The sequence below is a fragment of the Antechinus flavipes genome, chromosome 4 (assembly GCF_016432865.1).
Source record: "Antechinus flavipes isolate AdamAnt ecotype Samford, QLD, Australia chromosome 4, AdamAnt_v2, whole genome shotgun sequence".
Classification (NCBI taxonomy): Eukaryota; Metazoa; Chordata; class Mammalia; order Dasyuromorphia; family Dasyuridae; genus Antechinus; species Antechinus flavipes.
The window spans coordinates 310,107,693-310,134,116 of NC_067401.1; the positions used below are offsets into that span (position 1 = coordinate 310,107,693).

At 32.8% G+C, this 26,424-nt stretch overlaps 2 protein-coding genes across 3 annotated transcripts in view; both read right to left on the reverse strand.

Moving 5' to 3' along the window:
• Positions 1–498: 498 nt before the first annotated feature.
• Positions 499–14,964, reverse strand: KIAA0408 (KIAA0408 ortholog). The gene is made up of 5 exons (XM_051997715.1): positions 14,824–14,964; positions 11,703–12,047; positions 11,533–11,612; positions 8,565–9,903; positions 499–5,260 (listed from the first exon to the last, which is right to left on the reverse strand). The coding sequence occupies exons 1-5, from the start codon at positions 14,956–14,958 to the stop codon at positions 5,087–5,089; spliced, it is 2,073 nt and encodes a 690-aa protein (XP_051853675.1). The 5' UTR covers positions 14,959–14,964; the 3' UTR covers positions 499–5,086.
• A 40-nt stretch (positions 14,965–15,004) lies between these two features.
• The window catches only part of SOGA3 (SOGA family member 3), a 76,569-nt gene continuing 65,149 nt past the window's right edge, over positions 15,005–26,424 (reverse strand). For both annotated transcript variants that reach the window (XM_051997714.1, XM_051997713.1), the window contains exon 8: positions 15,005–15,103. The gene's annotated coding sequence lies outside the window, so the exon portion shown is untranslated. The remainder of the gene's footprint in view (positions 15,104–26,424) is intronic.

Below are 26,424 nucleotides of genomic sequence, written 5' to 3' on the forward strand. Positions count from 1 at the left end.
GGCTGATCCAGATCTGTGGCATTATTAATGTGAGAACTCCCAATGTGGAAACTTCCTTTTAGAGAAATGTCAGCAATTCTGTGGAAACTTAGAAATACAGAATGTTGCTTGGATAGCACTACAAGATTAAGAGACTTGCTTATAGTCACACAGATAGTAAATGTCAAAAAGGGAACTTAAAATTGAGATCTTGAATAAAAGGACAGTTTTCTATTCAACACATTGCATTTTTCTCAACTGTTGTGTGCTTTTAATAAAAAGGACATGATCTATGGAGAATAAAAACATAAGAACAAAGTGATAGGGACTCATAACTCATCTTCAGTCTTGAATCTCTAAAAGTTGTAATGAGTAGAAGTAAGTCTGCAAATATGTGATTTCAAGGCAGAAGTTTTCATCCATTTGCCTGTTGCTATGATGATATTTTAGAGCAGAACATATATAGCACATTAGTTTGGAAAGACTATTTACCATAAATGTAAAATCAAACTATCAACATTCATATGAACAATATTTTAATAAAGTGGGCTCCATTCAGGATGTATTGAAACCATACCTTCAGAATGCTTTAAAAACTGATACTATAGTATTTATATTATCTCAAAAACATCACTAAGAATTTTGAGACACTGTATATAGAGCATAATTTGGAATTAGATATATAAGAAGAAAAAAAGAACAGGTTTTAACATATATATTAAAGATATTTCAGCAGGGGGAATGAGTAAGTAATTTAAAAATAACTGTTTTTTCATCTCCTCATAGTCATATAATGTCATTTAAATAGTTTCACTTAAATAAATATAATTCAATATTAGCAGATAATAAACTAAGCAGAATCTACTAGTCATATGCATCTGATTTCAATACTCTAAGTCTGTATAGTCGATACCAAAGTTTGAATTCTTGCAATCTCACCATTTTTATGAAAGTAATCTCTATATGATAAGAAAAGTTATGAAAATGCTTGAGGTGAAATGGCTTTAGGACATTGCCAGTGGCCTGACTTCAAAAAGACAGCATTTCAGTCACACCCAAATCATATGAATCATTGTGTTTTTAAAATGGTTGCAAAGATTTTTGCTATGTTAAAAAAAAAAAAAACAATAACAACAACAAAAGCACAGAATAATTCAAACTGTATAATAATCAGTTAAATAGAGCTTCAGTTTCCATAAATGTACTATATTTAGGCCATATAAATGTAGTCTGAGAGAAGATTCTGATGAATATGCCCTAGTTCCTGAAGAGTTATGTTTTAGTTTTGCCTTCCTTTGGGTTTTATTGCTAATCAGGACAACTTTATAATATAATTGAGTACCCAATATTATTTCTAGCGTCAGTACTTAATAGACAATTTCAAGCGATACTCTATCAAAAGTGAACATACATATCTAGGCAACAATTAGATCATTTGGTATTATCTGATTCATTTCAGGGGAATGCTTTTTTCACACAAATTCAATTCAATTAAGATATGAATTAAAATCCCTAGAGTAGGTAAGTAGTACACTAGTCTTTAGATATCATAGTTATAGTGGTGTAAGAAAATGCTAGAACTGAACAATCAAGGTAAGCTGTGTTTCCCTTCTGCATCTTGGAGCCATCTCCCAGAAGAGACAAGAAGGAGAAATATGTTTATATTTATGTTTATAATTTAGGAGGTTCATATTCATCAGGAAAAAAAAGAGTAAATCACATGTTTCTTGAAATAAAGGCCACATTGGGTATTTCTATAAACCCATATTCTATTTGGACATATTTTAACAGTTTAAGGAGAGATTATAAAAGCAAGAGCTTATTAACATGTATTTACCAAAAGAAATAGTTTCAATCATTGAAAAATAAACAAAAGCAAAAACTCTCCCTTTTAGGAAAGAATATTTTTATAGGATGACAGAGATTGTTACGAAACCCCTAATTTATTTGACAATATCCAGAGTTTAGTGGCAACCTTGTGGGACTATCTTAAAAATAAAACACAACCAACAAAATTACCTGTGATAAATGAGGGAACAATTATGGATAATAAAAACAGTTGATAATCCAAATAATCACTTATATTTATGGCCTTGGAACACAAAGAGACACATAGAACACTTAGACATAAACACAAACACACAAGCAAACATGCTAGAAACTCACAAACTTCCATCTGTGTTTAATCCTATTCCCATTCCATTCCCTGGATTTAACTGTTGGCTCTCCAAAATTTGGATGACAAGAAATACTAGTTAATACATTTAGTCTAGACTAATAATCTTATTACCAAAAGTGAAAGCTAATCACATGAATTTAGATTGCTCTATATCTTTTCCATAATGTTTGGTTCAGAAAAACTTGTATTGATGAAAGTGTTTCTAATAGGTAAATTTTTTAATAAATGTTCATATAGCTCCAAAGTCATTCATTTTGCAATATGGGCATTATTTTTTTATTTATATCTTTGATTTCATCAGTGTAGGGAGCTCCCTTCACTCCTGCAGATCAGCATCTTATCTGCACCTTTTAGAATTGCCTATATAGAATGTGTTGTTGAATTATCCATTATATACATACATATATATATATTTTAAGTTTCAAGAAGTATTCTATCATTTAATTTGAAAAATCATCCATTAAATCCTTACACTAACACAAATACTACTACAGAATCATTTTTCACACACTTGGTAAAATTTTTTTTCCTGAGAAAGGTATAGCACATTTATAAAAAAAAAATCATACAGATAAAGGTGGAAGATTTGTTTTTGTCAAGTGTATTGCTAATTCATTTAAAAGGTACTTAATATGAAAATGGCATGAATGTGTAGGTTGACATCTACCTTACCAAGAGATGGCATCTATATTAGATCCTCTAAAGTAGAACACAAACAAGTACAACAAACTAGTCAGGCATTCAGGTATTATTATTAGGTCCTTCTTACCATGCAAAAAAGTACTGACTTCCCAATAAGTGCAGAATTTTTATACCACAAACCAACCATGCTTCTCAGAACTGTTCAGTTCTCTCTTTCCTTCCCCACCCTTCTCTAGCTCCAAATTAAAAAAAAATGCATGTTTTGAGAGTCATATCATTTGGAATTTATGTAGATTTTCTCTGAAGGTGGCAGCATTGTGTTATGATGAAGGCTTGAAATGCACTAAAAAGATGGAGGGCAATGATCTTGAAATCTGAATGGCCCAAATTTAAATCCATTGAGATGTCTGGAAGCAAGCAATTTAACTCCTGGTAAACTCCATCTGTTTACAGGTAAAAATTAAATCTCAATCTATCACAATGCAACAGCCCTGAGCTTTTTAAGGCAAGGGGGGAATTTAAGACCTAAATATAAATACTTCAAGACCTCAAGACCTCATCCAGGGTAAAGTACATTTCTATAATCTGACTGCTGATAAAACAAACAAACAAACAAACAAAAAAAAAAAAACAGGCTCTTTGAATCCCTGTGGGCAAAGGACTCCAATCATGTGAACCAACTAAGTTTTTGGCAGCAAAGGAAGCTCTTGAAAGAAGTTAATATCTGAGAAATAAATACAATGTAAAACTTGTCAGAGAGACAAGTAAAAGATCATGGTTATTTCTAAACCTTAAATCTTAATTTTTCAGGGATCAGAATACTTTGATTTTCCTTAGAAGGGTAAAAAGAAATATATATACTCTCTAAATTCAGTTTGTTGCCAGTTCACAACTGTAAAACTGTAACTGATGTTATATAGGAATATAGATACATAATAACTTGTTTGAAGCAGAAAAAGAGAAAAGTCACCATAATTTAGGTGAGAATCAAAATATGTTTCTTCTTTGATAATATAAAGTGAATTATTCTTTTATACCAATAATTTTAAGAAAGAAGGTGACAACTGTAAAAACTGAAGGTGTTGGTATAGATTTACCCACTGCCCTAAAGTTCATTAGTCTAGATAGTATGACTACACAAAAACTTGATTAAGCATATGCTATTTCCCACCAATAAAATATAAGCTCTTTGAGGGCAGGTACTATTTTGCTTTGAGTCCCCAATGCTTGGTATATAATAGAAGCTTATTAAAGTTTTGTTGAATTGAACTGATAATTATTCACTACAGAGAATTTAGAACAAAGCAGACCTTTGCTTCATGTCCCTTTGCAGGGGAGTTTGTTACTAAAACACCAAAAGAAGCTCCTTAAGGTCTAGTTTCCCATGAATTGGAGTTCCCAAATTGTAGTGAGGCAAACATGAAGTAAAAGCTACCTCCTGTACTGAGCAATACAGAAAAGTATCTGTGGGTATTTTAGGCAGAACTCTCAGCTTCAGGAGGCTACTCTGGTACAAATTATGCAATTTTTCATTACAAAAGGGGGAAAATCAGCCCAACTATGGTGTTTTCTCAGTATAAAGGTTAAGAAGTGCTATAAGAATATTATCAAAGATACTCCACTAAGCTTGAATCTGTATATGATACATATTTTGCGATGCATATTGTTGCAGTTGGGGTGCCTAAGATAACTTTTTCTCTGAACCCCAAACATCATAGCTGAATACCTAAGTATTCTTATCTAAGTAAGAAATAACCAAAATATAAATATCAGTACTGCATATTTTCAAACTTTTAAAATAAACACAAAGGATATATAGATATACATGTTATAATTGTAAGATCAACACTAGCACATAACTTTGACTCACCTAAGTACATACCAGGATACTTCCTATTCAACACATGCACCTACAGACATGTTGTCATGCATACAAGCTCACTTTCTGCTGTTAGCAGGAACATTAGAATATATAAATATGTACACCATTTAAACATAAATCCAATTGGCAAATCAATGAGGATGATATTTAAAAAAAAAAAGCTGTGCTGAACTATTAAACAAAGGAAAAATACAGGAAGATGGTTCATCGGTTGATTAAAAACACTGAAGACTGATGAAAAGTTAAGATTGTTAACTGCTTGTTCTGTATATTGATAGATGGAATTCTTAATCTTGAAGGATACAGAGCAGGACACAACTGGCTACAAACACACAGAATGCTCTGTTTGTTAAGAAAGTCTAGAGCTTTGGCCATGGGATCTACCAATCCTGTCTTAGGAAGACTCAGACAACTGAGGTCTCTGATTGCAGAGAAAAAGAGTAGTCATACACAGTCTTCTTCAAGGCGAGGGGTGCAGATGGGGATCTGGGTGCCCATCGGGAAGGTGGGCGTCGATTTGCTGGCCGGGTAGGCCGAGAAAACCCTTTTCCATCAGTTGATTTCATTGCCACAGACTCCTAGAACACAAATACAGTCATTCACTTGGGGAAGTGCCCACCAATACTACAAAGTAACATTTCAACTGGGGAGCTTAGAAACATTTTTCTTAATACTGAAAAGACTCAGAGAGATATTTGTGTGGCATCAACCTGCATTCTAGAAACTTTTCTTAATGGCCATTTTCATATCATTCCTACTGTGAAATAAAGTATTTAGAGAGTTAACAAAACTTTCATATTTTCAAGATTTTTATTAGAAAAAATCCTTTTTATTCCCATTATGAACCCACATTTTAATAAATCGCTCTCCTCTGGGATGATTGGGGATCCAAAACCTTCCTTAGTGGAATCTTATTTTTTTTTAAATCTGTAAAGCTGCAATTTTTTAAAACCAGAAAGAGTTGGGTTCCATTCGTGATGGTGTTAGGGTTAGGGTTTACTAGAAGATAAATGAGAACTGAAAGAATAAAAAGATAGGGATTCTAGGCAAAGATAAGATAATTTCCCTGGTTCTGGGAACTCCTGGGTTAAGAAATTCTCTCTCCTGGTACCCACCAACACTTATACCTATTAAGAATTTTAGGTTCTTAAAAGTCTAAGATGATGCCTTTGAAGTCTTTGAATGTTTTGGTAACATAAAGAATCCCCAGTCCTAATATGCCTATTAGTAAATGCTTGCAATTTGTTAAGTTGTAATTGTTAAATCATAATGCTTTTTTAAGACCACAGGGGCTTTCTTGGTAGAGATAATGGAGGCTTGCCTTAGTCATTTTGCAGATGAAGAAATGGCGGCAAATAGGGTTAAAATAGGCCCAAGATACACAACTAGTATCTGGATCTAGATTTGAACTAAAGTCTTCCTGACATCAGGCCCAGTACTCTATACAGCATCTAGCTGCCCTGGAACTAGTAAGATCTTAATATATGCTTGTTGACTAACTATTTTCATCTCTTCTCTGCATCTTCTGCTCTCCTCATTTCTAATTTGATTTTTGTAAAGATTCTATTTCTTATGCCTAGGGTAGTCACAATTATTTTTGTGACCAGTTATTTTTCTTGTGGGTCATATAACTACTTCTTTTCATGAACAAAAAAAAAATGAGGCAGAAGGTAAAGAAAGAACATAACCTGACATTTTCTAGTTAACTGGCTCATTGTGAGGCAATTAGAAATGTAGAGAATTTTTCAGATCCTGATATTACTCCACTTTCCTTATAAAAATGTTGCAAGACTATCTTTCTGAGTCAAAATGAAGTAATGGAAAAACATTCAAGCAGGGATTCTTAGTTTGATATCATGTCACCCTTTGGCTTTCTGGTGAAACTTATGAACCCCTTCTCACAATGATTTTTTGAATGTATCAAATAAAAAAAAAAGGATTACAAAAGAAGTAAGATCTACTGAAATGCAATTATAAATCTTTTTAAAGTTTACAGAATCTAGTTTAAGAACTCCCTTATTAAATCAAAGTTCTCCTTTGGGCTATTTGACAAGATTCAAGTCTCTAATGGAATAGGTGAAAATTCATGTTCACACTAGGATTTGCAAAAGACAAAAAAGGAATGTGGGCGAGGGAAGTTGGATTAGATCATGCCCAAGATTCTTTTAAATTCAAAACATTTTGATAATTTAGTGTTAAATTTTTCACTTTAGCAAAAGGTATCTCTCAATGAAAATTATACTATATCATCCTTGCTTTGGCAGTTTTTATGCAATGTTACAAGAAATATTTTTAGGATGCTGGTGAACTAATGCAAGCAAAAACTTTTTCTAGCTAACCTCAGAAACAATAAGTAAAAAAATCCTGTATACTTTGCTTCAACACTTCTATCTTTAGTTTCCCTGTGGTACTCCATAAATAAAATCTGTGATGATAGACTAATTTTTTTAAAAAAAGACAGTCAGTCAGGGACTGTCATTCTTGCTATTATCCATAATAGGTTGTAATTTACATATATATATATATATATATAATCAAGTAAATGTCTATATTTTTATTTTCTTAGAGATGCTCTTTGATATCAAAGAACAAATCTGTCCAGAGATATGTCCATTGGTGAGATTCTTAACTAAAACAGATATGCATGTCTTTAATCTCATGAAGAAATAAATGAAGCTGATTCTGGAAAGAGTGAATCTAATATTACAAATTATTTAAAAAATCTTTTCAGTAAGATTTCCCCCCTCATCATCTCATGCTCAGACTATTACAAATTCCTACGGTTTATCTGCCTCAAGTCTCTCATCACTCAAGTCAATCCTCCACTCAATTGTAAAACAGTTCTTCATAAAGTACATGTCTGAGCATTTTATTCCCACCCCATTCCCACTCCATTCAATAAATTCCACTGGTTCCTGGTTAGCTCTAGAATAAAATATAAAATCCACTGGTTTTTAAAGTCCTTCATAACCTGACCCTTCCTATCTTTTTAGTCTCCCTATACCTTATTACCTTCATGTATTTTACAACTCAGTGATACTAGCCTCCTTGCTATTTCTCACTCACAACACTTGGTTTCCCAACTAATGTGTCTAATGACTGTCCCTCATGTCTGGAAAGCTTCCCATTCCTCAAGTCTACCTCTTAGCTTCCCTGACTTTCTTCAAATCTAAGTTAATGTTCTACTTTCTGCAAGAAGTCTTTTCCAGGGGTCAGAGGTAAGCCCAGGAATTTTGAACTTCAAGACCAGCTATCATTATAACCCTAAGCCTATTTAATGACACTTAAATTATCTTATGAGACTATAAAATTCATAAATGGTGGTTTATTGGTTCAAGTAGAATAAAATTCAACCTTCATTCAAATACTACTCTAAGGTCTCACCATGTAAAGAAGGTAACTCTGAGCTTTTGATGCTTATGGCAGCCAATGGCTACCAAATTGGAAAAGTTGGTAAGATAATCTGGTGATGAATTATATGTTTTCTGAGGACCAGAATAATCAAGTCTAAAGAAGCAATCTGCTAATGCACAAGGTTAGCTGAAAATTACTGAATTTTAAAATTTAATTTATTATAATTATTATTTTTGCAATGCAAAAAAATTATCTATAAAGGTATAGACGAGTATGTGATCTGTGTTAGTGAAGAAATATAGGAATGAATTTGTGAAGTTATAAATCCTCAAAATACCAAAGAAAATAATAAAGTTGAAACTTTTAAAGTTCAAAGTTAGTTATAGAATCAAAGTCCCAAAGGTTCAATAAGTTAAGAAATTGGCACATTATGAGTCATTTAGACTAAAGAATAATTGGCTAACTTAATGCTTACCTATTGCTAAATTCTGATTCAGCACTACACAAAAATGCAATATCTCCTCTTACCTTTGTTAAGTTTTTCCTCTCTATTCCTTCTTTGCTTTGCTGCTCCATAGACATAACTGACTTCATCTGAAGTTCTTGCTTTTCTTGTTCTGGTGGAAACATTTCTAAACACTGACTAAAGGTCTCATTGTCACTGTTAATGACATTGCAATCCAATTTTGTCCACTGATCTTGGAAGGATTTTGAGTTTTGTGACAAAGACCCTGTTGAGTTCTCATAATTTCTCAGCAGTTTTTCCACGACTCCATAGTTTGACTTGGGATCAGCTGATCGTGGACGACCTAACAAATTACTGGGTCTCCAGTTATGTTCATGAAGCATGTGATGATAATTGCTAGTATTAAGATGCTCCTGTGCTTGCTTAGCTTGCCCTCCCATGACTTTTTTGGTAAAACTATTTGACATTCTTTCTTTGAGCACTGAGAGGCTGTTCTGAGCGCAACACAGATTGTCATTTTCTTTTGCCTGAACTGCACATGTACATAATGGATCACAGGGCTTAGAGTCTTTGGAAGAATTTGAGAGCCTCTGATTATGCTGTACTGAACTGCAACATCTGTCTGTTCGAAATACAGTTCGGTTAAATTCATCTGTCTTTGCTGCCAATTTTTCATTCTTTGAAATCTTTTCAAAGTTGCAACCAGCTCCTGTAAATGAGTCACTGTTAGGTTTCAAAGAGGAATTCAGGTCATCCCTTTCATGAAAAGCAGCGCCAGAATTAGCCTGGTGACTTTGAATTAGCTTCTCATATGGAAGCTTATCAGAGTTAAGGCAAGTTTTTGGAAACCACAATATTGAGGGCATACTCTTCACACTTGTTCCAAGATTGCTTATTTCATGTGGCCATATATTAGTCACCAAGTCCTTATTACATTGAGTTTCACTATCTGTTTTGGCTATTTCCACTGAAGTGGCAAAAGGAATTTGATTTTTCAAAGTGTTCTGTTCATATGGGCTGGACACAGTTGCTTCATGTGGCTTTTCAGGGAAGTTATTACTATAATTCCTTTTACTGCTGCAGTCTTGTGTCTCCCACTTGTCTAAATTTTCCTTTGGACCATCAAAGACCAGGAAATCTCTAGAATATGAGCTTGGCAAGTTTCGAGAAGTACTCCTTGGAGGAGGGATTGGTGGAGTTTCATTTCTTTGCAAAAAAAGTGTATCCACAAGACTGTTTTTAATAGGAGTGTCATGGGCTATATTATCAAAATGGATTGGCTTTTTTCTATTTATTTGTTTTTCTATATCAAAACCAATTTGAGTCGTTGGGGGGCCATTGCTGACCATGTGATTCACATCAAGATTAACTGTTTCCTGGAGAAAAGGAGCTGACTTCATCCTGCATAGAAATTAAACAGAACAATTTAATGATAACATTATTTAGGAGAAGTCTTCTAGAAAAACAGTGGATTAGGTCTCAGGTGACTTAGTAAAGAGGAGACACTACATATTGCTTAAGCATTGCTTTCTGGCATCATTTTCCAGCACTAGAACTTCCTCCAATACTCTCTTTTCATGATTCTCAAGAGTCTTAATTATTTTGTTTTGGGTTTTTTTTTTTTTTTTTTTTTTTTTTGGTATCATAGATCCCTTTGGTAATCTAGTGAAGCATAGTGACCCGTTCTAAGAATAGTGTTTTTAAATGCGTAATATGAAATAGAAAATCAGGCTAACTCACTGTTGTGTTTGAATTTCATTTTTTTCTTATTAAACCTTTTGTTTGAGGAAGAAACTACAGGAAGAACTTGATATAAAACTAAGCGGCAGTGGAGGAGGATAACCAGCTTCAAGAGCTGTGTGGGAACCTTAATTAAATAAGGTGGCAATGGAAAGTAGATACAATAAAGAAAGTGACATGCTTCACCAAGTTATCTGTAAAAACAACCCCTACACATTAACTCTGTGAGAAATTTTTAAAAAATTATCTTGTGTATTGAGACTATCTGTACCCACTTCTGCAAAATTCCACTGGGTGTGTCTTATGTGTATAAAATTTAATTTGTTTGGAAATGAGTATAGATACAATGTCTACTTTTATGTCTCTAATTTGTTATATCTCTATTTTATGTCTCTAATCTATTGTGTCTATAATCAATTTCTTTTAGATATGAGCTATCATCTTAGAAAAAATTATGATTTGGTCCAAATATAACATATATAAAACTTAAATTCAATATGTATAACAGTCAATTTTAACAAACATATTTGTAAGGCTAGAAAATCAATCAGGCTATTCAAACTTAAAAATTTTTCAATAAATAATAGATATTTGGGGGGTTAGTTTAGTGAGGGAGAATATGCATTCTGTCTGGGGTCAAATTCTTTTTCTGATACCCATTACCTTTGTGACTTCAAATAAATCATTTATGTCTATGAGCCTTAGCTTCTTTCTCTGTACAAAAGGATTGGACTAGATAACATCTAGCATCCATTTCAACTCTGAATCCATGATCTAATCATTTTATCAGTCATAAGAATGACCAGACTATGTTAACACTCAAAAAAAAGAAATTTGTTTTTTTAAATAACAGCTTTTTATTTTCAAAATACATACAAAAATAATATTCAATATTTGCAAAATCTTATATTCTACTTTCTTCAAATAATCCAATATATTGACATTGATTTTTTTTTTAAATCGAGTTCCAAATTTTCTGACTTTCCCAATCTCCCTAAAAAGGTAAGTGGGTTGTTTTTTTTTTTTTTTGTTTGTTTTTTTTACAAATTTGTATTTTAATAGTGAAAATATATTAGTTACCAGAAGTCAGAAAACACATAATCATATTTGTATAGTTTTAAGAAAATGCTAACTATTCACATTAAGAAAATGACAGAGTATGTAATCAAATCAAGTTTCTACTGACTCTGGGTTTAATTTGGAGACATATTCAAATTCCAAATAGGGTCATTTTACAGAACAAGATCCTACATGAGCCAACATAAAAGAACCATAAATATATTAACTTACCTTCTAGGGTTAGATCTCTTTTGGATTTCCTCTTGAAAGTTGCATAATTCTTCACTAACTTTGGCAAGTTCCTCAAGAGCCTGTACACATATAAACAATGTCATGTTAGCACCCTTGAAATGTAAATATTTCTTTAGAAATAATCTTACATCAAGTTATATTTTACTCACTGTATTGAGAGCATGAGTACAGCTCCTTTTTTCTGCCTCAGAAATCTTCAAGTCAGATGCACCATCACATTTCTTTTGGTTCCCTGTAGTCAGAGGGTCCATGAACACCATTTTGGATTTATTCACTGATATATTTTCCTCAAGAAAGCTGCCTCCTTTCATAGAGTCTGGATTTGGACTTACAGGATAGAATCCATCATTCAGTACTGCAGTGTCACATTGTCCTGAATTTGAGGAATGTGGTCTAAATGGTGCTATTTTACTTTGGACATTCTTATTATGTTCAACAGTTTTGGAACAATCATTCTTCTTGCTCTCCCTCCTGAGCTTTACTTCCTGGCAAAGCTAGAAAGACAATAAAATAACATTTCACTCACAAAGTCAGTGATCCTTTCATAGTACTTTATATGTGAGGACCTCAAAGCTGCTTAAGAAGAAAGGATTTATTGATTGATCCTTATAGAACTGTTTATGGTAGCTAAGCTAAGGTCTAGTCCTAGACAAAATGACAATAAGAATAGCCCAACTAAGAGCAGCTACATGGCATAATGGATAGAATATTGGCTCTGGAATCAGGAGGACCTGAATTCAAATCCAGTTTCAGACTTCCCAATTGTGTGGCTCTGGGCAAGTCACTTAACCTTAATTGCCTCAAAAAAAGAGAAAGAAAAAAATAGAATAGCCCACCTATATCACAAAATTGTGATAATCACATAATAGGAATAAAGTATTGCACAAATATGGCATTTTATCAATTTTTACAATTCTTATTTATTTCATTCTTTGAGAAATTGAAGTTTGATGTAAGGAAAAATTTCTTAACAGTCAGAGTTTTCTGAAAGTGGAATAGGCTACTTGGAGAAGGAGTGGGTTTCTTCCAGTAGTGGTCTTTAATTAAAGACTGAATTTTCAGGTTACTCTTTTGTGTATACACCAGAATAAATATCCTCAAAAGTCCTTTTTAATTCCCAAATTCTTGGATTCTGTTCCTGTGATCCAGACTTTTTTTCATTTTCCTGACTATTCTAGAATAGAAGAGATGTTGGAGAAATGGTAATTAGAAAATAATACATAATACAGGTCCAAAGTTTTGTTTTTTGAGACAGACAGAAAAACTATATTAAATAAAATACCCCAAAATGCTTGATTGTGATAATTTTTATGTTCTTGTTTCTTTTTAAAACATAACAACTCCTGGATAATGATTTTTTCATGAGTACTAATGATTAAGTTCTGCAGAATCAAAATGCTTAAAGGAATCTAAGGTTGAAATTTTGACTATATGACTATATTAGGATATAATGTAATTAAATCAGTTTTGCTAATTTGTTGCAGCCTCCCCATTTAACTCCTCACTTTTGCAGCTAAACTATATCATTGCTGCAAGATTAAGCAAGAGATAATAATAAATTTTCAATATTAACAATATTAACAATAACTAAGCCTAGTTTTTAGATAGTGTTATAATGTTAATCATTTTAAATACAATTCACTCCATAACCATCCTTTAATTGAATGGTTCAGGGGTCCTCAAATTACGGCCCGCGGGTCAGATGCAGCAGCTGAGGATATTTATCCCCCTCCCCCAGGACTATGAAGTTTCTTTATTTAAAGGCCCACAAAACAAAGTTTTTGTTTTTACTATAGGCCAGCCCTCCAACAGTCTGAGGGACAGTGAACTGGCCCCCTATTTAAAAAATTTGAAGACCCCTGCTATAAGTATTCTTTTTTCCCTTCTATTTTATAAGTGAGGAAGGTGAGACTCTGAAATTTTGAGTCACCAAAGACCATACAAATAGTAAATAGGAACTTAGACTGAGACCTTCTGATTTACAGTGTCCTTTCAACTATATCATGTTGACCCTTGATGTCTTAGAGAGGAGCTACAGCACAACTCTTAAGATTATTTAGAATTGTGCTTGGTCCCAAAGGGACCAATTACCTAAGTGTGTACTATATTATAGTGTACAATCTTTGCTTGGGCAGTGAATAGCAAGGACATGAAGCATGAAAGAGCCAGAAGGAGAATGAGAGGAATTAATCCTAAAAGTTCATTATCACACCTATATTGTTTTACAGTAGAGTGCAGATACTCTTTGTTCAATTCATGCTAAAAGGCACAGTAGAGTCTGTAATCCATGTAAGTTACCTAATGTTCTGTATCTGGCTATAGATAACATAGTACAACTATAAATGAATAAATTTATGGTTTTGTCTAAGTAGGGATTAATTTAAAATAGGTGGTAGAATTACAAAACAAGTTTTTATTTTGTTTAGTCTGATACACCATTAAGTATCCAGCATCATGAAATCATAAAGTCAATGTCTTAATTCTACACACTCTTTTGTGCCATGCTGATTAATGTTTATTTGTCAAATTTATTCCAATTAAGGCATTATGCAATTTCAGTCTTTTAGAAAGGGCTGTAGTAACAAATATTTTAAATATTCATAATTAACTATGCTTATGAAATAATGTAACATAATTATTTCATTTTTAATGTCTTTAAATTGAGTAGATTCCCTCCTTTGTCCTGTAGAATATTTGTTCTGTCAACAATAGAATTAGGGACATGTTTCCTTGATCTCTTTCCCATCTAGTCTCTTTGTAGTCAGTAGAACACTATTGTCTATTTTAACCAAATATTATTACATAGGCATGAAAAATCCTATTAAAAGATTTAAACCAGGATTTCTTAACTTTTGGTCTGATAAGTTATTTAAAATATTTTTATAATTAGTCTCCTTTATGATCTTATGTATTTTATTTTATGAATTTTAAAACATGATTTTGAGAAGCATCTACAGGCTTCTCCAGACTGCCAAAGGGCAGATTTAATTGGAAGAACATTACTTAGCAAAATTACAATTGGAAAATATATCTTTCTAATCTGGAGATTTTATATGAATTCTGTCTCCCTGAAAAAATTATATGCTACATTTCTATTCAGCATTATAAAATGAGTGTATTCTCCTCTCTACCCAAAGCCATTGGATGAGATTATGTCTGTGTTGCTCATGTGGAAAAAGGGTAAAGGTGGTATTCAAAAGCCAGCATTAACAACATCCATTAACATGTATCTTGGCATTTATCAGATATCCACAATAAACGATCACTTACCTCTTCTATCTTCTTCTGCATAACTTTCCATTGGCTTTCCCATTCTTTTCTTTCATTGTCAAATTGGTCCAGCAATTCCATTCTTTCCTTAATCCAGTTTGTGTCCTTTGTCTCCCATTGCTTTTGAAGGTCCATGACAACTTATTCTTACTCTTAAGGGCCAGTGTAGAAGTGGGGATTTAAAAAAATTTTTTTTAAATTCTTCTTTATTTCTCCTTCCTGATTCTTGGAGGTTGGGAGTTACTTTTTTTGAGCCAATCTCTCTTGCCTTTGTGTCTAGCTTTTAAAATAGATCACAGTATAAATATAACAAGATACAGTTCCTCTTGCTTTCTTAAATGAATTTTATCATAATGTCAACGACCAATGAACAATAAACAAAATAGAAGAAAACTGGATGGGAAACTGTCTGCCAAAGAAAGGGAAATTAATACAGTCTGGAAACAGATCCAAAGCTTTTTTCTTTGAGAAAGACAGAAAAAACTATATTAAATAAAATACCCTAAATGCTTGATTGTGATACATTTGAATGTTGTTTCTTTTTAAAACATGACAACTCCTACATAGAGATTCTTTCATGAGTACTAATGATTAAATTCTGCTGAATCAAAATGCTTAAAGGAAACTAAGGTTGAGATCTTGGCTATATGACTCTGGCAGAATATAATGTAATTAAATCAGTTTTCCTAATTTGCTGCAGCCTTCCCATATAACCTCACATTCAAATTCAAACTACATCATTGCTGCATATTCAGAAACTCAGTTAACATGAAGTTAAAAGGATCTTTAAACCAAATCAAAAATTCTAAGTCAATCAGGTTAAAGTTTTAAAAATAATGATAAATTTAAAAATTATTAATAATTTAAATTATGCCTGGAATATTAAAATGACCTCAAGAGCCACAGTATAAAATCTGTACATACATATTTTTCCTTTCATATACTATATGCTATGACCCATATAGACAGTTAAAATTCAAGATGTTTAAGGAAATATTATACTCAAGTCTAGGAAAAACAAGGTTTGGCTAAGCAGTTATTAATAAAGGATAAAGAATATAATTGTTCTTTAATTATGAGCAACGAAATTACTGTTTACATTTAATTATAGTAGTAATTTTTTAAACAATAAATTCAGTTCAGTTCTTTGTCTCTATCTTTCTCAATAAGCAATTTCTCAATTCAAGAAATTTCATTAAATGCTATATGGATAATATATATTGCTAGGTATTAGGAATGATGTAAAGATAAATGGATCATGGGCCTTTTATGGTTTTTTTTTTTTTTTTGGTTTGTTTGTTTTTTTTATCCGGTATAATACTCATACTGCTGACTCCCACATCAATGCATGAAATAAGCTAATTTGGCAAGAATTGTTGCATTAGGCTATTTGCTTGTTAATAACTGTTTTATTTGAAACATGAGTCTATTAACCCTGTAATACTGGATATAGTTCCTTCCTATAAAAGAACTGAGGGAGTACTTTTGACATCCAACCATGTTCTATATGCCAACTAACACCTTAAACCAGTGGCATCAAGAGCCAAAATTTAACCTTTGGTGGCCTTGCCTAAAGTAGTTGTGAAAACCAGTATAAGAATGTAGTCAGCCTAGTAAAATCCCATGTCATTACATCAGTAAATAGAGGAAATTTCTTCAGCAATTCACATAGATTTGAATCTAAACAGTCTTAGAGGTTTACCTGAACTACAGGCAGATTAAATGCTTTGCCTATGGTCACAAAGCTACTAAATGTCAGGGATGGAATTTGAAACCGGATCTTAGTTCCAAATCTAACAGTCTATTTCTAGTGAGAGCACCACCATATTTCAGTCATCCAGGTTTAAAATTTCAGTCATTCTCTATTTTTCCTCTCCCTGACTTCTGAAAACTGATTTCTTGCCAAATCTTGGGTTCTCTATCTCTATATATTTTGCTTCCATTCCTTTCTCTCTATTCACATAGCATTTATTAATTTAGGTTTAGGCCCTCTTCTCTACCTATTAGACTAAACCTAATTGACCTCTATGTATCAGTACTTCTCTCCAATTCATTCACCATATATCTGAACATATTATCTTTTAAGGCACAGATCTAATGATGTCACTTCTTTGATTAAACATTTTAAAAAATTGTTCTACATGTCTTTTAAGTTAAAATAGGCACTTCTTAGCATAGCATTTAAAGCTCTCCACAGTTTCTCCAAACTTATATGATTTCTTTTTAATATTCACTATATATATGTTAAATTAGACTATTCCTTGAATTCGGTATTTCCTCTTCTGGCCCTATATAGATTGTCTTCCTGTGTCTGAAATATAATCCATGCTCTCTGCCCATCTCTTCTAATTCTTAGTTTCCTTCAAAGGTGAAGTTAGCCCTCTACACAAAGTTTTTGATGATGCACCATTTTAGTTTTCTCCTTACAAATTATTGTGGATATACTTATTTGCAGATATTTTTCTAAGAACTATGGCTATCCATAAATATCAATTTAGTCACTGATTCTCTAGGTGTGAGTTACCTGTCACATGATCATTGAGTAGATATACTGAATGAAATAATGAAAACTTAACATTCTTACTATTAAAAAAATAACAACAGAGAAGCAAATTAAAAGAATTTGTGGATTTGGTTTAATGAACATTAAAAGTCAATAAGAAAAAATCATTTTATGGACAACATAGCCATCTGGTATTGCCATAATTGTGATAATTATTTGCAGAAATGAACACCATGAAAATAACTATAACTTATATACCAACAGATGTCACAGAGAATAAAAAGAAATTTTTTGTAGAATTTAATAAGAACTTAATAAAACCCTCCAAATCTCTAATTTTATCCAGTATTCTGAATCATTGTTCATTTACTATAAATAATTTTACTTAAAAGAACAAAATGCCACTTCAAAACTCTCCTTCAACAAAGTAAATATCAACATATATAAAAATTATATGATATACCCAAATGAGGAATATATTAAATAAAGATATTTTCAATATTGCCAAAAAAGTGAAAGTTGAAGAGGAATTTCTTATTGATAATGAGATCCTCCAGTTGGTGCTATTTTCCAATGACATTATGCTGACTATGTAAAGCCACAAAAAGATGTCTTTAAACAGCTACCCACAATCATTTAAAAGAGTTTAGTATAACTATGCATCCAGTAAAAAGCAAGTCGATAAAGACTCCCTGATGTTGCAATTAAGATAAGTTAGAAGGACAACCTAGAGATTATATCTATCTATACATCTATAATTTATCTGTATACATCCATCCATATGCACATACATGTATATATTTATCTGTCTTTGGTTTATACTACAAATAACTTCTCCCTGCAAAAAAGACCAATCTTTTTAATGCCAAAATTCATTTGGTGATGTAGGGACACTATGGAACACTATATATTCTCTGAAGAACTAAAACTGACAATCACTCAAAAGGCAATGAGGAGGAGAGACAGAATGGAGATGGTAAAGACAAAGACACACCTGAGTTCTGCCAAATTCTCTTCCAAAGAAATTTAAAACAATGCTTTAAAAATTAATTCCATTGTGCCAAATCAAGAAAAAGTTGAGGTGAAACAATTTTCCAACTCAAGGTAACTTAGATCAGCAGAAAAATTTCTTTCATTAGGCATGAGAATGGAGCACAGTTCAGCATAGGCTACCCCAGCAGTATCCATACCCCAGCAAGCCAGCAGCAGGCCTTGGGGGGGGGATTGAATCAGCAAAGGTGATTGAATGAGCAGTTGGGGCTTCAGAAAATCTCAATTCAGAGACAGTAAGGGGATGAGATAACTGGTCAGAAGAAGATTACAGGGAACCCTTTGCTGGCATAGGGTGCATGATTCTCTTGCATTGCTCATAACTGGTTTCAGGTCATGGTCTCAGGGTGAGGAGGAGGGGCACTAGCACACTAGAGTGTATAGCCACTAAGGTACAGGAATCCTGGTAGTAGTTCTAGGGCAGAAAAGAGTGTTTGTGGTCACTTACAGATTGGACCACAGGCCAAAAGAGCAGTGACTATACTTCTATTCAAATAATACCATCTTGAAAGAACTGAAAACTATATTTATAGAGATACCTCTAAAATAAAAAAGCACAAAAAACTGATGTTTGGAATGGTATCTTTTTACCCCAGGAAAAAAGCCCAACTTTAAAATAAAATGAAAAATTATGAAATAAGATAAATTAGCAAATGAGAAAAGTGAACCTGTTCATTAAAAATGACTCTGCAGATAGCAAAGATCAAAACATAAACTCAAAAGAAGTCCACAAAGCTAAAATTGCTTTTCGGGTTTTTACAAAGTTTCAAAATAAGATGTGAATTGGTCTCAGACTCCAAAAGAATTTCCAGAAGAGCTCAAAAAATCATTTTTAAAATTAAATATGAGGAATAGAGAAAAATGGGAAACAAGAAAACATGAAAAAAAAGAATTAAAAGATTGGTAAAAGAGAAACCAAAATATTGAAGAAAATAATAGCTTAAAAAAGAAAAGAGGTCAAATGGTAAAAGGCAGCACAAAAATCAATTCAAGAGTAAAGATGCCTTAAAAAGAAGAATTGGTCAAATAAAAAAAATGCCTAAAATTTTTAAAGAGAATTCCTTAAAAAGTAGAAGTGTCACATAGAAAAATGTACAAAAATTCACTGAACAAAAGAGCTATTTATAATGTAGAATTGGTCAAATGGGAAAGGAGATACAAGAGTTCACTGAATAAAATAATTGATTAAAAATTAAAATTGAGAAAGTGGAAATTAATGATTTATGAGACATCAAACAACAACAAAACAAACAATGAAAAAATCAAAACAATGAAAAAATAGAAAAAATGTAAAATAATTTAAAAATTAAATTAAAAAATTAAAAAAAGAAAATTTTAAAAATCTGATCCAGAAGATAGATGCAGGAGAGATAATTTAAGAATTATTAGACTATCTGAAAACCATGGGGGAAAGAAGAGCCTAGACATCATCTTTCAAGAAATTATCAAGAAAAATTGCACTGATAGAACCAGAGGATAAAACAGGAATTTTAAAATCCACCAATCATCTTAATTAATTAATTAATTGTAGCCAAATTCTAGAACTTTCCAGTCATGGAAAAAATATTGCAAGCAGTCAGAAAAAAAGCAGTCTGAGCCACAGAAAGTATAATACAAAATTCAGCAGCTTCTACCTAAAAGGACCAGAGGTCTTAGAATATGCTATTCTGGAGGGCAAAGAAGCTGTGATTATTAGTAAGAATAACTTACACATCAAAAGTCTAATATAATCTTTTGGAGAGGGGGCAGAATAGATTTTTAATGAAATAGAGGCGTTTCAGGCATTACTGATGAAAAGACCAAAGTTGAATAGAAAATCTGACTTCCAAATACAAGATTCCAAAAAGGCAAAAAAGATGAAAAGGAAAGAGAAACATAAGGAATTAAGTAAGGTTAAACTGTTTATGTTCCTACAAGGGGAGATGATACTTGTAACTTCTAAGAACTTTATCATTATTAGGGTAGTTAAAGTAATATTTCTATGGACAAAGAACATGGGTGAGAACTAAATCTGATAGGATGATAACTTAAAAAAATAAAATTAAAGGGTGAAAAGGAGGGATCCACTGAGAGGAAGGGGAAGGAGGAGGTAAAATATTTCACATAAAAGAGACACCAAAAAGTTTTTATAATAGAGAAAATGTGGGAAAATCAGAAAAACACTCTCATCAAAATTGAACCAAAAAGGGAATAGCTCACATACTTAGTGTATCACTAAATATATCCTATCCTAAAGGAAAGAAGGAAGGGAAAGGTATAAGAGAAGGGAGGGAGACTGATAGAAGACAGGATGCTCAAAAGTAAAATATTTTTGAGGGAGAATGGGATGAAAAGAGAGAAAGAAAGGGGGTAAATAGTAGAAAAATAGGATGGAGGGAAATACACAATAATGATAAATGTGGGAAATATTTTACAACAAGGTTTTTTGATAAAGACCTAATTTCTGAAATACATAGAGAAATGACTCAAATTTATAAGAATATGTCATTCCCTGATGAATAAGTGGTTAAAAATGTGAACAGGTAATTTTGGGGATAAAAAAAATTAAGCTACAAAGTCACATGAAAAAATGCTCTAAATCATTATTGACTAGAAAAATGCAAATTAAAACAATTCTAAGCTACTACCTCACACCTATCAGATTGGCTAATATGACAGAAAGGAGAAAAGATAAATGTTGGAAGGAACTGGGATAATTAGGACATGAAAGCATCATTGTTGGGACTGAAAACTGACTGTGGAGAGCAACTTCAAATTGTGTCCAAAAGGCTACAAAACCATGCATACTCTTTGATCCAATCATATTTCTAGTATGTCTCTGTCCCAAAGAAAACTTTTTTTTTTAAAAAAAGAACCTATATGCACAAAAATATTTATAGAACCTCTTTTTGTGTTAACAAAAAATTGGAAAATGAGGGGGCATATCAACTAGAGAAGAGCTATAAACAAGTTGTGGCATATGACTAAAATGGAATATTCTTGCACTATAAGTTGTAACAAACATTGCTTTCAGAAAAAATCTGGAAGGATTTATATGAACTGATGTAAAGTGAAGTGAGCAGAACTAGGAGAACATAGTATGCAGTAACAGCAATATTGCATGATGATCAGCTATAGATGACTCAGTTATTCTCAGCAATACAAAGGATCCAAGATAATTCCCAAAAATTTATGTTGAAAAATGTAATCCCTCTAGAGAAGGAACTGATAAAGTCTGAATACAGGCTGAAGCAAACTGTTTTTTACATTTTTATTTTTGGGGAGGAGAGGGTATTTCTGTATTTTCTTTTACAACATGGCTAATATGTAAATATGTTGTGCATGACTTCACATGTATAATATAGCAAATTGTTTGCCTTCTCAATGAGCAGAGGGTAAGTTGGGAGAGAAGTGGAAATTCAAATTTTTAAAAAATGAATGTTAAAAATAGTTTTTACATGTAATTGTGGAAAAATAAGATATTTTAAAGAGAATGAAAAAGAGAATATACTCGGAGTTTAACAGGCTACAGTATCCAACAAGCAAGGAATCATAAAGGAGAAGCAATATAAATGATGTCTTAAGAGAAATACATGGTTGAAAAAGCAGATGTGATGATCATATGACAAGAGCAAAGGTTAACAATTGGGGTACTTTGGTATCCCCACAATTCAAGAGAACTCAAAGAAGGATACTGACATCTTGGGTGAAATTCTTGTGGCAAAGTTATAGGAGACTACAGATTTTCACAGGATGGGAGGCAATAATGTATTTCAATCTCAACCACTGAAGATAATACCTATATTGACAACTTTTGAATGCAGATGCAATATCTTTCTATTAAAATGTAAGTTTTTTTGAAGAAGGAGGAATGGTTGCTTTTTAAGTTGCACTCTTCAGTGTAGCATAGTGACATAGTAAGCAGTCAATAAATGTATATTGAATTGAATTTTTTAAATTGTATTTTTCCCTATTCTACTCATCTAATTTGCCTTAGGGATAACAAGTAATCTTTAGGCATGGGCAAAGTAGGTAGATGTTGGTTTTTATAAACTGGCTTAAAAGTTGGTTATAGTTAACTGGGGAGAAAATGACATGCTGAATAGAAAATCTTAGTTTATTAGAATTCCTTTGTGTTGTGATAATTTTGTATCATTTATATTAGGAAAGAAAAAAGTGAGAATGACATCTGTAAGGGCATATTTAATCAAGGGTACTTTAAAAAGTTAGCATATCAGTTTCAAGTCCTAAGAAAAGAAATGAAGACCTGCCTAGTTTTACCAGGCAAATCAATAACAATGGTGAATTATGGGAATCATTTATTCACCACTAACTTTGATGAATTCTCCCCTCTCCTCCAAAGAGTAGAGCCTTTCTTGGCTTGTCTGATACTCACATTTTGAATGTTTTAACTTCAAATGTTTCATCATTTCTGTTCTTAGTTATTTCTGATCCTATTCTAAACTAGAGTATAAATTCAGGCAAAGTTTTTCTGTTTTCATTCCCTAAAGAATATCTATAGGAAAAATAAATTAGCATTTCCTCAAGAAACACAATTTCCCCTTAGCCAAGTGATTTTCCTAAAGGAAAATCTAATTCTGTACTTATTCAAGTAAATCCCAACTCCTCACTTAATAAGGAAGAAAGCCAGTGGACAGAATTTGAACTTCTCCAGGGCCAAAGCTCTTGCTTAGTGTCAGGAATGTGATGCTTGGAGATCAAAAACAAGCACTGGTATACAGTAATTTTGTGGTTCTCTTTATGTTGGAATTTGTGCAGACATTTAAAGCCCCTTATCTTTGCTTTGGATCCATTATAAATCATTAAATGAAGGAAGATGAAAAAAGAGAAATGGAGGTTGATGATTATGAAGGGCACATGATGAAGAGAGCTACTGAGTATAAAGAAGATTTGAAACTCAAAAGATTGAAGATAGATGATGGAGTGTCATCAAGAGCTCCAATTAACTGCTTTGGGAATATGGGACCTAGAGTTGAGTGGTGAAGGAATAAGCACAGTGATCTTTTGTCTAGCTTTTTCTAGGTTTCTTCCTATGGTTACCATTTTCTTCTTTTTAGGCTTCTTATTACCTCTTCCCAGACACCTTTATATTCACTTTATATCCCCAAACTCCTGATTGTCTCTCATCTTGCCCTCATCTCAAATTTTCTAGCTATCCTTGTTCTCCAAGTGACTCATCAGATCTATTTCCACCTATTTCCAGGTTCCTTATCTTCCTTCAAATTTTCTTCCCTGTTCTTCTTTCAGATCTCCTACATGTTTATTACCCTGTGTGGAGAGTGAAAGTTGATTCCCTTCTTGACATAATTTAATAAAGAAACCATTATATGCTTCTAAAAGGCAATAATATGAGATAATAATTTGCTTCTCTGAAATACAGATTTTAATTTTGCCCTTAATTACATGTTTCCAAAGAAGCCCAATTGTGTATAAGCTCTTCCATTCTTAATTATTCTTTCTCATCAGTCTTAAGTGTCCCAGTGGTAGAGAATACAGAATAAATATGTAGAGGTAAGCTCCCTCATAATTTAAATGAACATAGATAATACTGATACAATACTAGCCTCTAATAACCACTGCTTCATTATAAAGCAAATTATTATCAAACTAAGAACACTCTTACATGAAGAGAGATCCGCAATAAAACAGTGAAATATATGTCACAGAAGGAAGGATATATAAAAAAAAATGTGGCTCCACTGCAATCACCATTTACTAATATTGAAACAACTATAAAAGTCCATTCTGTTCCCAGCTCCTACAGGCTTCTCTGTTGCCTCCTCTCCTACAGACTTTGGTATCTGTGTGGGAGAAAGGGAAGATTTCTAGGGTCTAGAGTCTCTGTTGTTCTAACTGTCCCATTCCATTCCATTCAGATCTGGAGATTTTTAAGGTCTACAGTCTCTGTTGTTCAATCAAGATGGTCTAGTGAAAACAATAGGAAAGTAACAGGAGAACTGAGTAATTCTATCACTGCTGATTTTCTTTTATGGCTCCAAAAACTGAAAGAGAGCTGGTGCTTGAGGACAATTAAGCAAGAAATATGATAAACAAGAAAGATAGCATGACAACAGAAAGATCTGGAGCCAGAGATTCTGGGTTCAAATCTCAGTTTTGTCAACCATCTGGCTGATTGTGGGCAACTAACAACATTGCTGATTTCAAATTCTTCATTTGTAAAGATGAGGTGGTTGGAATAGATGGGTTTTTAGGCCCCTTTCACCTCTATAATCTCTGTTTTAGTATGACAAGTCATTTTTCAGTCATGTCCAGTTCTTTGTGGCTCCATTTTGGTGTTCCCCTGGCAAAAATACTAGAGTGGTTTGCCATTTTCTTCTCCAGTTTATTTTTTACAGATAAAGAAACTAAGGCAAACAGGGTTAAGTGACTGACTTAAGGTCACACAGTGGGTGTTTGGGCCTGGATTTGAACTTATGAAGATGAGTCTTCCTGATTCCTAGGTATGCACTCTAACCACTATACCACCAAACTGTACTTGATTCTATAAGTGCCTACTACATGTAAGGTACTGAGCTAGGTGTTGGGGATAGAAAGATAGAATATGGCTGTAATGGAAAGGAGAGGGCCTAGATTCGAATCCCACTTCTGATGCTTATACTAAGTTTCTTCATATATAAAAATTATGGGTTTGGATCTGGAAACCTATGTTTTGTGTGTCCTTGGGTAAATAACTTAATCTCCATGAGCTTCAGATCCCTTACCTGTTAAATGAGGGAGCTGGACCAGATATGCTCTGAAGTCTGATTCAGCCCTACAGGATAAGATAGAATCCTCAATCTCAGGAAGCTATTTCGGATAACTTTCCAGACCAGGATGGTATGATGCTATGAGAGTTATCACAGAAATTACTTTCATTACTATCATTAGTCAAAACAGTACCTTCCAATCAAAGGAATGCTCTATTTTTTTTTTTTGCTGTCTCTTTAAAATACTACTGCTTTTTTTTTTAAAAAACCTGTCATAGCTCTTATCCAAAATCTATTTTGGTCCTTTGGTTTTTATTATTTAGTTATTTCAGTTCTATCTGATTCCCTGTGACCCCATTTGGGGTTTTCTTGGCAAAGATACTGATGATTTGCTCTTTCCTTCTCCAGCTCATTTTACAGATGAGAAAACTGAGGTAAATAAGGTTAAATTACTTGTCTAGGATCACACAGCTAGGCTGGATTTGAACTCTGGTCTTCCTGACTACAGATGTGGTGATTTATCCACTGTGCTACCTACCTACCTACCTACCCTATGATTTAGTTAGGATAGCTTTACTGAATTTTTTATACTTAAGTCTATTGAGCATTATCAAGAGTTAGAACACAGACTTCAACAGTAGCTTCCTTTTCTCAAAAGGCCTCTTTCTACTTCTTCTCCAGTGAAGAGTCTATTTTATCCATTCACATAAGCATCTTTTCATCAATTTAAAGCTTCCTGGACTTTGGAAAGTTTTGTGTAGAGTCACAGAGTTAGTATATATCAGAGACGAGATTAAACATAGGTTTCACTAACTAAGAAACATAGTTTTCTTTAGATGTGACATTAAATTGCCTGTCTTTCAAGAAGTAATTATAATCATAAAATAATTGGTTTTAAAATAAACCTTTGACATAAAGATGCAGGTATCTAAAGTTAACTTGCTTTTATGTCAGAGGATATAATGATCCCCATCCCTCTTTTAACACATTAACCTATTAAGGAGATGAAATTCTCTCTATATTTGATCAGTATACCTAATGTTCAATAAGAAAATGATAAGCTTGGATGACAGTAAGTGTATTTAACTTTAAAATCTTGAGGCTGAGCATTTTGATAACTGTACATTTAGAAAAATTAAGCCTCCCCAAAGTCCCTTTCTAAAAACTCTAGTCAAACAAAAGAATAAGCCAGACTATTTGATGACATTGTCAGCATTTTCTCATTGGAAAAAAAAAAATCAAAGTCTAAAAACACTGTTTAAGAACTGAACGTTTTTTTTTCCTCCTGAAACTCAGAACAATCCATTACAACATACCTCATTGTTTTCAAGTACAGACATG